Raw genomic sequence first — 14,401 nt, 5'->3', positions numbered from 1 at the left:
GTTTGCATCTAGGTGTTGGAGCAGGTCCCTCACCATCTCCCTTTGGATTACAGGGTCTTCATGCTTCTCCCTGCCCCTGCCTGCTAGTTCAGGGGTCTGGATACTTAGGGAACCCCCTACTCTACTACTAAAGACTGAGGCAAAGAAGGCATTCAGGACTTCAGCCTTCTCCTCATCCTTTGTCACTGTGTTACGTCCCTTATCCAGTAGAGGATGAAGGTTCTCCCGAGTCCTCTTCTTGCTATTAATATATATATAGAAGTTCTTTTTATTATTTTTAACACCCAAGTCCAGGTTGAGTTCTAGTTGGGCTTTGGCCTTCCTAATCTTTTCCCTACATAACTTTGCTATACCCTTGTAATCTTCCTGCATGGCATACATCTACTGTCAGCCTTTCTGCAGCTTGTGCCTGGACAAGATGGTGACTGTGTTCCACGCCCTGGTTTTTCCCCATGATCTAGACCCTGAGGAACAGGAAGATCCTCAGTACCATGATACAATATTTGATGTAGTACTTTCTGGGGAGAGGGAAATAGAAGGAAAATGCATTCATAAAGTACAGAATTATAGTAAATTTTTTGTATATGGAACTGTTTTTAGTACAGATTTGTGGGTCTATCAATGGTTCAGAATATCAGTGTAGAGTCATTTTGATAGAACATGGATCCAACATTTACAAAATCATTAAAATATTAGCAATGCCTTTGAAAAAGCTGAGGGAGAGTTTAGGACCATTTCTAGGCATTTTGACTCTAAGCACTTGACAGTGGCTTGGTTAGCTCTTTTTTTTTTTCTTTTTCTTGTCCTTTTCAACATTTGTTTTCATGATGTATCAAAACAGTTAAGCTTCATTCAAAATTAAATTAGATAGTGATTTAATGTGTAAAAAAAACCTGAGGAAAAAGTCCTGCTACAATTTTTCAGTATGTTTTCACCTTGAACAATGAAAAATAAATAAACAGAAAGATGTCTAATGTTCACCTCTGTGGAGAAACCCTCACATGTTTCACAACTATTTCTTAAAAAAGTTCAAAAATAATGGTCTAAATGGCCATGGTAAATTCTTCTACTAGTACAATCCATAATCTATCTTTTTGCTCACTTGTTTATTTATAACTCTGTATCTAAAAAGACAAGAAAGCATTATAATCCTTCTGCTTCCTTCTTAGTTTTACTGTTTACTATCTCTTAGCATGCAGCCACAAAATCATGACATCCATGTTTAGAAAGTGTTCACCTGTGTTTACACATGGGCTAGTCACTTCAACAGAGGAAACAACCATTATTATGGTGTGATAAAGTTCAAGAAAATAAACTATTGTGCTACTTCATGCCCATTGAGAGCATAACAAGGAAGATATATATCTCAGGACTATGAGGTGCCAAATGGGGATCCACAAACAACCTGGGATAAAGGGTACAGGGTGTGATACAGGTTGTATTGGGCTTATGTGACAACATTTTGGTAGCTGCATGAGAGGGAGAGCTGCAGAATGGCTTCTGTGAGAAGATGTCCCCAGTTTCATTGGGCTCCAAGACCCACTGCTGGCCAGAGCTGAACCAATCAGCTACAGTGTTAACATTTCTGTGATAACATGTTTAAGAAAGGGCAAAAACTGCTGCACAACAGCAGCTGAGAGAAAGGACTGAGAATATGTGAGGGAAACAAGTAAGCAGACAATAAGGTCTGTGAGGTGGGAGGGGAAGGAAGTGCTCCAGGCTGTGGAGCAGAGATTCCCTTGCAGCCTCTGGTGAAGAACCTGCAGCATCTCCACAGGATCACAGCTTCTTTTGGGACACAGACACTTGTTCTGGTGTGGGGTCCTTCACAGGCTGGAGAGTGGTTATCTGCTTGCACCATAGACCTCCATGGGCTGCAGGGCTATAAAGCATGTTATAAAGGGCATTGTCCAAATGCCTCTTAAACATTGACAGGCATGGGGTAACAAACACCTCTCTAGGAAGCCTGTTCCAGAGTTTGACACCCTCCTGGTAAAGAAATGTTACCTAATGTCCAGTCTAAACCTCCCCTGACACAGCTTTGAACCGTTCCCACATGTTCTGTCACTGGACACCAGGGACAAGAGACCAGCACCTCTCCCTGTGGAGATTTACCCTCCTCAGGAAGCTGTAGAGAGCAAGGAGGTCACCCCTCAGCCTCCTTTTCTCCAAACTAGACAAGTCCAAAGTCCTTCACAACTCGTCACAAGACATATCTTGCAGCCCTTTCACCAACTTTATTACCCCACCTCTGGAAGAACTCAAAGACCTTCAGATCCTTCTTAAATTGTGGGTGCCAAAATTGCATACAATGCTCAAGGTGAGGCCATGGAGGTGAACAACAAAATACAGCAAGATACAGCAAGAATAACATTTTCTGTATATAGTAACATTGTGATAGAATAAGGAAGTCAGCCTCAGTCTTTTTTGACAGGTGTTTTAGCTCTCTTTGTGTCTGTAGGGATTTGGCCAACTCATTTTCATTCTATCCAATGTTCCTACATGGTCTGGAAAATTATAAATCTAGAGTTTAGGATTTTCAAAAGAAAATTATCCATCAGCCAAGGTTCTAGTATGACTTATTATATTGTTTCTGTATCAGAATAATTTACAGTCAGGTGTCATCAAAACATCCTCATGAATGGGAAGGAGACACTTCCACATAGAAAAAATGATGCAATATCTTCCTTGCTGGACTTCACTGCAGCAATAAGGTCTGCAACGAACAAGCTGTAGCAGTCTTACTCAACTACAGTTCAAGAAGAAAACTTCTCGCTACTGTCCTTGTTCACTGTATCATTAGCATAGTACCTTACTGGTGTGAAGAACTGTCGGAGATAAGAGCAACACTGAAGTTGGTAAAACAGAAGACCCTTTATTGTAGCAAATACCTTGTTTCTTATTTATCATTGGTTATATGGGTTTCTCACGCGTTCAGCCATGCGCTTCTAATTGGCTAAAAGTCTCTTGCTTAGCCATCTTGATACATGTTGCTTTCTCTTCCGTGTCCCTCTTTTTCTTCTTACAACAAAACAGAAGACCCTTTATTGTAGCAAATACCTTGTTTCTTATTTATCATTGGTTATATGGGTTTCTCACGCGTTCAGCCATGCGCTTCTAATTGGCTAAAAGTCTCTTGCTTAGCCATCTTGATACATGTTGCTTTCTCTTCCGTGTCCCTCTTTTTCTTCTTACAACAAATCTTTGTTCCTCATATCTTCTCCGTCAAGGACTTTCAAGGTCTATCCAGAAGCCATCCTTCTCTAGCTGTTCAAACCCTACAAAGAACAGCTTGTGCCTATGATCTTTCTCAGAATCTCTTTCACCTCCTTGTTGCTCAGACAATAGATTAGAGGGTTCAGTGCTGGAGTGAATACAGCATAAAAGACAGACACGATTTTGTTGAGGTTGAATAGATGGATCCTCCTCGTCCTAGCATATGTGAACAGAGTGGCTGAGAAAAAGATAATTACTACAGTGAAATGGGATGTATAAGTAGAAAAGGCTTTTCTCCTTCCCTGGGCTGAAGGGATACACAAGACAGTTGACAAGATACAGCAGTAAGAGAAAACAATGATTAAGAGAGGTATGAACAGGATCACCAAAGCTAATACAAAGTCCACTGTTACTGCAATAGACATGTCAGTGCAGGAAAGATTCAGGACTGGAGAGATATCCCAAAAGAATGTGAGGCGTGAAATAAAAGACACCTTGACTAAGGAAATGGAAAAGCCTCCTGCCCGTGACAGAATCGACAGCTGAAAACACAGTTTGTGGGTCATGATGGCTTGGTAGTGCAGGGGACGGCAGACAGCCAAATAGCAGTCATAGGCTAATAGTCACACAGCCAAGAGGACACATTCAGTGCATATAAGGGAGATGAAGTATAATTGGGTCATGCAGACAAAGATGATGATTGCATTCTCAGTGATTGTTACCACGTAGATGACCAGAAAGACCAGGTAAAGTAAGGTCTGGACTTGCAGCCCACAGGAAAATCCCAGAAGAATGAGCTCATTGATAGCAGTTTGATTCTTCATTCCATATTGGGTGTCCACAGCTACCTCTGCAGGTGTCAAAGCAGGATTAAAAGGAAATGTAAGAGTTCCACAAAAGTAAGTTTGTGTGAATAATTATGGGCACTTAGTAAACTGTTTCCTGTCAAAAGAGAGGGATACAGATTTTTGTTTCCAGTTACTTGCTAGTCTACCTTCAGTAGCAACACTGGAAAAACAAACTGAAACTTGGTAAAAAAAGCTCCAGAAGACCTCTGTAATGCACGCTATTTTCCTGTAGGATGTCGTATGGAAGAACAGAGAGACTCTGACTGCTGACATTCACAAAACAGCATCACAAGAGTTCAGGTTGTGTATGGATAAAAAAACTAAAAACATAGGTGTACTACCAAATGAACATATAGTTTTAAAAATGTTGGGATTTCTTCATTTTCTATGAAGAAATTATCCACCTCTATATTTTTCAGTGATAGCGTGAGGTTTTTCAGAAGAGACTGCAGTAGAGATTACAACTCTGTTAGGAGTTTACGTTTAAGCAAGAAATTTTTAGTGAACCTGAAGGTTGGCTTCTCCAGTGGATGATTCATTTAAATCTTATTAAACACTGGTCTTTCAAAGAGAAGAATAATTCTTCGTAATTTTCAATTTGCACTTAACTCTGATTTATTTAGTCAAGAGTTTAACTTTAATTAACTACAGTAGATATGGCATGCTTCTATTGACTGTTTTGTTCTAGATTCCTTTTATTAGCAATCAATATCTGCTTAAGGCATTAATAGAGCATTGGTAGCCTAGAGTTAAATATTTTCTTTAGATATATGTCCTTTCGAAATACAGCACGTTTGCACTCTAGAAATGCCTATTTCTCATCACGGACATTTTAGTGATCCTTCTCTGACCTTGAATCATAGAATCATAGAATTGTCTAGGTTGGAAGGGACCTTTAAGATCATCTAGTCCAACCATCTACCTAACTCTGATAAAAAAGCATCCCTAAAACATGTCACTAAGCACTATGTCAACCCGTCTTTTGAATACCTCCAGGGATGGTGCCTCAACCACTTCCCTGGGCAGCCCATTCCAATGGCTGATAACCCTTTCAGTGAAAAAATTTTTCCTGATATCCAATCTGAACTTCCCCTGGCACAACTTGAGGCCATTTCCTCTTGTCCCGTCACCTGTGACTTGGGAGAAGAGACCAATCCCTGCCTCTCTACACCCTCCTTTCAGGTAGTTGTAGAGACCGAGAAGGTCTCCCCTTAGTGTCCTTTTCTCCAGGCTGAACCACCTCAGCTCCCTCAGCTGCTCCTCAGAAGACTTAGTCTCCAGACCCCTCACCAGCTTCATTGCCCTTCTCTGGACCTGCTCCAGCACCTCAATGTCTTTTTTTGTGGTAAGGGGCCCAAAACTGGACACAGTACTCAAGGTGAGGCCTCACCAGTGCCGAGTACAGGGGGATGATCACCTCTCAGGTCCTACTCACCATGCTGTTCCTGACACAGGCCAGGATGCTGTTGGCCTTCTTGGCCACCTGGGCACACTGCTGGCTCATGTTCAGCCGACAGTCAACCAACACCCCCAGGTCCTTTTCTGCCAGGCAGCTCCAGCCACTCTGCCCCCAGCCTGTAGCACTGCAGGGGGTTGTTTTCTCCCAGGTGCAGGACCCGGCACTTGGCCTTATTGAAACTCATCCTGTTGGTCTCAGCCCATTGATCCAGCCTGTCGAGATCTCTCTGCAGAGCCTCTCTACCCTCCAGCAGGTCGACACTGCCACCCAGCTTGGTGTTGTCTGCGAACTGACTGAGGGTGCACTCGATCCCCTCGTCCAGATCATTGATAAAGATGTTAAAGAGAACGGGTCCCAGTACTCTGTGTCCCTGTGGGACACCATTCGTTACCGGCCACGAACTGGATTTGACTCCATTCCCCACCACTCTCTGGGCCTGGCCCTCCAGCCAGTTTTTAACCCAGTGCAGAGTACACCCATCTAAGCCATGAGCAGCCAGTTTCTCCAGGAGGATACTGTGGGAGACTGTATCAAAGGTCTTGCTAAAGTCCAGGTAAACATTGTTGGTTCCCTGTCTTGCTCCTCCAAGAACTGAAAAGTCTATCTGCCCAATATGACCTCCAACCTCTATGTCCCCCACACGACCTTCTCTGTTAACAAGCAGCAGGTCCAGTAGGGCGCTTTCCCTGGTTGGTTTGCTCACCAGCTGTATTAGGAAGGTTGTCTTTCACACAGACAAGTTCTTCACAGAAAAGTGAAGAACTGACCTTAAAAGGCTATTGTGGTACACAACACTTTGTTACTCCTCTCCTTACCACTAGAAAAGAAATTCTTCTCTTTTTTTAAAGGAAGATTTTTTTTTCTTCTAATTATTATTTTTTTAATACACAAACATTAAAAAGCACTATTTTAGTAATTATAATGCTATGAATCCGAAGCAGTGGATCTTATGAACGTCTACCCTTGGGAAAAGCATAAAGCTTTCAGCTGGGTTTAATAAAGTATTCTGGAAGGGGTTAATGGGACTAGTTCACTGCAGATGCTTGTCCAGATTAATATTCAGTCAATCTATTGGCTGTTACTTCTACTGGCGTAAACACAAAATGCTGTTGTAGTACCATTATAAAGCCACTGACTGGCAATGATTTCTTTAAAATACATTTACTTAAACTTTTCAGTCAAGGTAGAATTAATTTCTTCCCCTTTGCCCCTTCCTTTCATGCTTTTCCTTCACTAAAGCTCCACACCTCCCTCCAGTCTCAAGAGCCCTTTTGGTGGGAGATTTCCTGAGAGGCAGTTGAAGAGCAGTACTTAAAAGGTTTTCTTCTCATCTGTGTTTTCTGCTGCTGAGTTATGAATACGTCATTCAGTGAACACAGCCTATCAAATCAGTTCTTACATAGGCAGGAAATGTCAAGATACACCTGTGATACAGAAGAGCAAAGGATAAAATATGATGATACAATAAAAGGCACCTCCTAAGGAAGTTTTGGAAGCTTTCTAGAAGCCGTTCTATGTTCTTCAAAGACCAGGGAAGGCTTACATTGGAGAGATAAAATCATACAGCCCTTCCATGAAAACCTAGATCTCTAACTGCATAGGAGGTAAGTTTTCCAGCTTGTCTGTCTTCTTTTCTTTTTTGTTTCCTTTCTTCTTCTCTTTCTTTCCTTTTATCTTTCTTTTATTTTATCGTTTAACAGTTGTGAAAATACAAAAAGTCAATTTCATTAAAGTTATCATTGGTCTGTAGTTATCTTCGGCTGGAACCATTTACAGAGTCAGTTCTACAGCCCCAGATCAGACTATTATTTATTTTTTTTTTCCCATTAACTGAGATTTTAGAGCAGAATACACGCAAAAAGGAGATTATGTAAGATAAGGATGAAATTTCTCACTTTTTTTGAAATGTTAGCAGTCAACATCATATTTTTCATCAGATTGCTTTGTTTCATACAACTGTAGTCTGTCCCTGAAAACATAATTTAAGAGGTAAGACATAATGTGTGGGAATTCTCCATTGAATTAGTCATTCTAGTTATCCTCCTTGAGTCAACAGAAAGGAGCAGGTACCTCCATCATGTCTTTAAGTAGATAACATAGACTGATCATTAATTGCTCTGCACAACCAGAAAAAGAGTGCATGTGACCAGCTCAGATAAAGATACCATCATGACATAAGTCAATGAGATGAGATCAGGCAGAATAATATTTTGTAAAATGTAATTTTATGGTGCTGGCAGGGACCTAAGCAAGAGGGATACACAGTAAAGCTGTGTTGTGAACAATGTGTATCTTTAGGAAAACATGATTTGCTTCCAGTTCTGCTCTGGCCTGGATGGAGCCTAGTTATTTCTCTTCTGGGTACTGCACCATCATAAAGGTGTGCCTATTCGATACTTTTGTGTTATTTTCTGGAGAAATCTATGTCATTGCTTAATGAAAAGAGGGATGGAAAGAATCAGAGCTTGGTATGACCAGGTACACATTGATACCATGTTGCCTTTTTTTTTTTTTTTTTTTTTATGTCTTCAGATTTTCAGATTGTGTTTTCTCCATTCCTTTGTTTCCTGTGTATGTTTGATCAATTTTTGCTAGCACAAATAGGGAACTGACTGTGATTTCATTGGGCTGGATTTATAATGGTGATTTTTACTATCAGTTGACAGGGAATGTTTTGATACTAGCATGAACCCCATGCAGCTGACAATTGTATTCTAAGGGCACCTATTTTTGGTTAAACACTGAGGAGAGTTTAATCTAGTTGTTCCCAGAGTTATTTAGGGGCATAATAAAAAGCTGGAAATGTTAAAGACTACAAATCCCTTTAAAGACAAAGATTAATTATTTGCTAGTAAAGTGTACTACTCAGCGTTCCAGCCGGAACAGGCTGAACTGAAGAAGTCCCATGTCCACACTGGAATGTGACCATATTGGAAATAGAAACCGTACAGATGTAGAAATACCTAGGGGTAAGGAGTTCAGCCATAGCACAAAAAAAGTGGGATAGTATTGTGGAAGGCTCTGAACTACTTTCAGGGGAGAAAGAATGTCATTTGATAAAGTTAACTTTAGTGATATTAATTTACTTAGGCTTATTCTAGTCAATGGAAATAAGAGTTCTCTAAAGAATCCCAATGTAGCCATTCTGCCTGTAGAGAGGCTTAGACTCACCACCAGCTGGACTGGCTTCACTAAGAGCATGGTAGCCATTGAGAATATTCCCCAGAGTGTGTAAAAAAAAAATAATAATTAAAAATCAATACTTGGCAAAATTCATACTATGCTGGCCCAACAGATATCACCAGAAACTTTCACTCTTCCTTCACCTGAAAGTAATGGTACATAGATATAGAACTAAATACTAAATTAAAACTTTTGTGAAACTGTTTTTGTTTTCTCCAGGATATATAACTTCCCCAGAACTCACTTTTCAGCCCAAGATGCAAATTTATCTTTCAAAATGTATATAGACTAGATATCTGGTTTTCATTCTTCTCTAAACAATTCATAGATCTTGTTTACTTATAAAAAAACCAGCATTCAAGAAATATTTCCAGGTATTCTTAAAGGCACAGTTTTTGCTAATATTATTATCATTGGTTTCATCTACACTGAGGGCAAACATGCTGCATGATTTGCCCCTGTAGTTCTCATGAACACTCTGGCCTTATCCTTAGTCCATGCAAGCACATCAGACCTAGAGTCCATACTTCAAAATCATTAAGTCACAGCTATGACTGAAGTCTCATGCAAGAAGACTTGAATATCTACACAAAAAAAATATAGAAAATAATCACTTCATAAGATTAATACTAATCCTTTATATAGCCTGTATACAAAATTTATTATTAATAATTAAAAAGCCTGATGAATCATGTCTTTCATTTTCAGCTGTATGTTCCATATTGCAACCCAACAGATTACCATGCAGAATGCAAGCAGTGTGAAGGAATTCATTCTTCTGGGCCTCTCAAAGAATCAAGGAGTGCAGAAAATATGTTTTGTGATGTTTCTGTTCTTCTATATAACTATTGTGGCAGGAAATCTGTTAATTGTTATCACTGTAATCAGCAGTCAACGGCTGCATTCTCCCATGTATTTTTTCCTTTCCTACCTGTCCTTTGTAGATATCTGTTACTCTTCCGTCACAGCTCCCAAAATGATTGCAGACTTCCTTGTTGATAATAAAACCATCTCCTTTGTAGGCTGTATAGCACAGCTATTTGGGGTACATTTCTTTGGCTGCACCGAGATCTTCATCCTCACAGTAATGGCCTATGATCGCTACACAGCCATCTGCAGACCTCTCCACTACAGCACCCTCATGACCAGGCGTGTGTGCAGCCAGATGGTGATCGGCTCATGGGTGGGAGGCTTCATGCATTCCATGGTGCAGACTCTCCTAACCACTTGTCTCCCTTTCTGTGGCCCCAACAAAATCGACCACTACTTCTGTGATGTCCATCCCCTACTACAACTGGCCTGTACCAACACCTATGCTGTGGGCATCATTGTTGTTGCCAATAGCGGAATGGTAGCTCTGAGCTGTTTCTTCATCCTAGTCGTGTCCTACATCGTTATCCTGATTTCTTTGAAAAGTGAAACATCCGAAGGACGGCACAAGGCCCTTTCTACCTGTGGGTCCCACATCACTGTGGTGATTCTGTTCTTTGGGCCATGCACATTCACCTACATACGCCCGACCAGCGATCTGTCAGAGGACAAGAGTGTGGCAGTGTTTTACACTGTCATTACACCCATGCTGAACCCACTTATCTATACACTGAGAAATGAGGAGGTGAAGAGTGCCATGAAAAAACTGTGGAGTAGAAGAGTGGGAAATGAGAAGGGAGAGGTGTAGAACTGCAGTAATTTTTCAAAAGGATCAGAGAAGATCACGTATCTCTCACTGTAAGTCCTTTTCTGAAAAGCTTGCTTTTGGGTCTTCTTGTAATTAGGAACATCCCTTTCTATTTTTTTTTTTCTTGTAATTAGGAACATCCCTTTCTATTTTTTTTTTCTTCTATTAGCACACATCCAGGCTCAGCACACATCCTGAGCACTACTGAAAAACTAGGAAATAAAGCACTTTCCATTTTATTGCTTCACTTATGCTCCTTTTAAATGGCTACACCTGTGTTACACTTTAATACGGCTTAAGATTCAGGTTCCCAGCCCAAGGCGGGGCTTGTGGCTTAACATTTATTTATGTATTTAATGGTGTTGGGCTTCACTTCTAAGTGCTCAGTACTGCCGGGCATTAGCTGGACAGTTGTTAGAACACCTTTATTGAAGGTGTCACTAGAAACAACATTAGGTTCCTCTACATATTTATTGGCAAGAATTCTTACAAAAGCTTGATACTTGGGCTAAAGAATGGATTCTGGTTTTTGCATTGTCTGACTAAAAATATCTGGTAAGCAGTGAGGACCAACCAGAAAACTTTCTAAAGTTTTGAGATAATTACCTGTTCTACTTCATGTTTTAAATTTCTACAGGGCAGTCTAAGAGATATGTGTTTATAGCACAGTTACGATATTTGCTTATGCTGCCAATATGCAACAGGAAGAACAAGCTAAGAAATACAAATGCTTATGTGAAATTTTAGCTTAGGGCAGAAATCAGAATTTACATAAATGTCCCATGTAAGAGATATCTTTATTCCAAGAATGTTTGATTGCAAAGGTAAGCTGAATAAAAAATTTGCAAAGGGCTAACTGTGATGTTAATTTGAAACACAAATGCTTCCAGAAAAAACACATAGATAATTGTAAATAAAATCAGTCAGGCAACAAGCAAAGCCACACACAATGTAATGTAGTCTAGGTGATCATGCTCCAGCATCGCAGTTCAGAAACTAACCTAAAAGCCATCGACTTAACTCCTCATTACTCCAGATAGTCTTATGCTTTTTCTGTGTGATTTACTTTAAATATTTCTGCCAAACTTCCCTATCTTGTGTGAGAGAGATGTGAGATGCTCTTGGGAGTTATTTTTTGCAGAATGAGAAATGGAAATAGACTCAGGTTGTCCATTTCAACCTCTGCTGTTGTCAGAATTGGCAGAGATGAATATTACTCTCATGACATCTAAGGAACAACTTTGCAGCTGGAACATGTTGATGATACCACATAACATGGTCACAGAAGGTCATCAGAGGAGCAAGAAAACTCTTGGAAACTGGCAAATATAAACTGTGTAAGTTGTTTGTTTGTTTGTTTTTATTTTACTCCTTTGTATTGTTCAAGTATGACCGTGAAATCCTGCCTTTGAAAATAGGAAATTATGTTGCGGTTTTTATACTTTATTCTAGCCGATGTCTTCTTGCTTTTTTCCCCAGTAATATGCTGTTTCCAGAAAGATCTGTCAAAAGAATGTTGTCAGTTTTAGGCACAGGAGGAGTCAAGACCAGCACTTCCCACATACTTAGTCTTACATTGTCCCCACCAACTGTACACATAGGCAACAATGTTCCTAGTACATACATTTTGGTCACCCTAAAGTGCATATGGAGGGGTGCGGAGATACAGATGGAAACACAAAAGAACAAAAGTTGGGGAGTAGCCACTCTGTGAGACACAGACCTCAAGGTGAAAGAACTGAGTGATGTGTAACTGTTGAATGGGATTCAGACCCTGAAGAACTTGCCAGTATCACAGGCAAGGTTATGTCTCTTCTTTCTTCATGCATCAATTGTACATTAGTGATATGCATTTACCGGGTATTGATGCCACAAAGGTGAATTCATGGGTGTTTGTGAGTAAAGGAGAATCACAGGTGGTGCATTCATTACCCCCATATCACTAGAGATGTATTTATCGGGGTTCCACTCTCAGCCTTATACCTCACTCTCAGGTGAGATATACAACCCCCTGCTGACACATCATTAACCAGAATTATCTCCAAATCATCCACATACTGTCATAAAGGTGGTCCAAGGAAACTGGACAGCTCCTTCTGTGACTGAGCTTATTCAGGACTATCACTCAGAGAAGTAATGAGCGGTAATTCTGCTGCATTCTCATTAAGGGCTTAAAAGAAAAGTACATTCACTGATCATCAGGGACTTTCCTTGAGGCTGTGAGTAAAGTATTGAGAGTTGAGTTAGAGTTGCACTGTGCCTTTTAATGTTTTATTTTCAAATCAACATTGTAGAATAAAAGTGGGTCTTAAGGGGACCTTGCAATTAGTTCTCTTTTTCAGAAGAGGCAAAGATGAGAACTAGAAATCTGGAGGATATTTCTTAGAATCATAGGATGGTTAGAGCTGGAGGGGATCTTAAAGATCATCAACTTCCAACTCCCATGCCATGGGCAGGGATACCTCCCACTAGACCAAGTTGCTCAAAGCCCCATCCAACCTCGTCTTGAACACCTCCAGGGATGGGGCACCCACAACTTCTCTGGGAGACCTGTTCCAGTTCCTCACCACCCTCACAGTAAATAATTTCTTTCTAGTATCTAAACTAAATTTCCCCTCTTCCAGTTTAAAACCATTGCCCCTTGTCCTGTCATTACACTTCCTGACAAAGAGCCCCTCCCCATCTCTCCTTGTAGGCCCCCTACAGATAGTGGAAGGCTGCTATAAGGTCTGCCCAGAGCCTTCTCTTCTCCAGGCTGAAAAACCCCAGCTCTCTCAGCCTGTCTTCATAGGAGCGGTGCTCCAGCCCTCTGATGATCTTTGTGGCATGTCTTTAAATTTCTGCACAAAGAAAGAATGATGGTACCAATCTTCCAAGAGTTAGCAAACTATTCAGTACTGCACAACACTGGCAGCTTTCATTTCATTTCTGATCTGGATCAACTTCATTTAAAGGAGCTTTGCTCCATTACAGGAACAGTATGTCCTTAAAACAGTTGACAGTTCAGTCATACCTCAAGGGCATTCATGATACATGGAGATTAAATGTAACAATAAGTCCTTGTTACTTAACGATGGTAGTAAAATTAGAAGTAAAACTTCACTACACGGACTAAGAACTTCTTCAATTTCCAGGCTGAGAAGAACAAAAAAAAAAAAAAAAAAAAAAAAAAAAAAAAAAGACTGACAGAATAAGAAGATTTATCTCTCCTTGACTTGGGGGTGAAAACATAAATGTTTTCAAGTCATCAAGATTTTCTTCCCAGTTTCACAGGTTCTTCCTGTTACATTGGAAGAGGCTATTCCTTTCACATAATGAAAACATAGCAGAAATGGCTATAGAAGTCAAGTAATCACATTTCTTTGTTTTCCAGAGTAGTTTCTCATCTTTAAAGTTAATGCCCAAAGTAATTATTTCGGTGTAGTTTCTAAAGCAAAGCCAGCTTTGATTCACTGATGAGGCAATATCAAATCTAAGGGACTTCAAAGGACCAATCAAATCTGGTGAGTCAACAAATGGTTACAGGACTGGTGCCACAGCCAGGGGTTCAGCTACTTATGTCGGTGACAAACACATAACCACTGGAAGGTAGTTATATGCGGTGCTTTATTTCGCGGGCCTGGGAACCAGGGGTAGTCACCCAAATCTGGTTCCCCGACAACCGTGTCAACTTACAATTTATACTCTCACGATTATACAATTTCATACATATTCAATAGTCACCCCATCAGCTCTTATTACATATTCATTAGGGATTACTTCATAGATTCCATCATTCTGGTGATATTCCAGTCCCCTCTAGTGGTCTTCGGTGGTCGTTTCTGATGAAGTAAGATGTCTTCCTCACCGTGTACTTTTTACCTTTCGGTGTTCTGGTAGGTTTCCAGGCCCATTTTAGATGCCTATCTCCTCCTCATTCTTCTTGACTTTTCAGGTGTCCTGTGCCGCTTCAGTAATTTTAAACTATACCCCTCTCCCATTACCATAGAATGCGGTATTAGATCACAAATATAGAAA

General features: G+C 40.4%; 2 protein-coding genes across 2 annotated transcripts; one reads left to right on the top strand and one right to left on the bottom strand.

Annotated features, from left to right (window-relative positions):
- Positions 1–3,278: 3,278 nt before the first annotated feature.
- On the bottom strand, positions 3,279–4,040 carry LOC106890083 (olfactory receptor 6B1-like). Its single transcript, XM_014945666.1, is given in 1 exon segment — positions 3,279–4,040. A coding segment is annotated over 1 exon segment (762 nt).
- A 5,393-nt stretch (positions 4,041–9,433) lies between these two features.
- Positions 9,434–10,384, top strand: LOC106890082 (olfactory receptor 4S2-like). Its single transcript, XM_014945665.1, has one exon. It carries the CDS (start codon positions 9,449–9,451, stop codon positions 10,382–10,384), a length of 936 nt encoding a protein of 311 aa, XP_014801151.1. The 5' UTR covers positions 9,434–9,448.
- Positions 10,385–14,401: the final 4,017 nt, after the last annotated feature.

Source organism: Calidris pugnax, unplaced genomic scaffold, assembly GCF_001431845.1.
Source record: "Calidris pugnax isolate Ruff unplaced genomic scaffold, ASM143184v1 scaffold146, whole genome shotgun sequence".
NCBI classification, from domain to species: Eukaryota; Metazoa; Chordata; class Aves; order Charadriiformes; family Scolopacidae; genus Calidris; species Calidris pugnax.
The sequence above is the reverse complement of the archived record's forward strand: the minus strand, read 5'-3'. Positions and strand labels throughout refer to the sequence as shown.

Coding starts and splice junctions, on each gene's coding strand:
- LOC106890082 (XM_014945665.1), top strand. CDS start 9,449: ATGCAGAATGCAAGCAGTGTGAAGGAATTCATTCTTCTGGGCCTCTCA.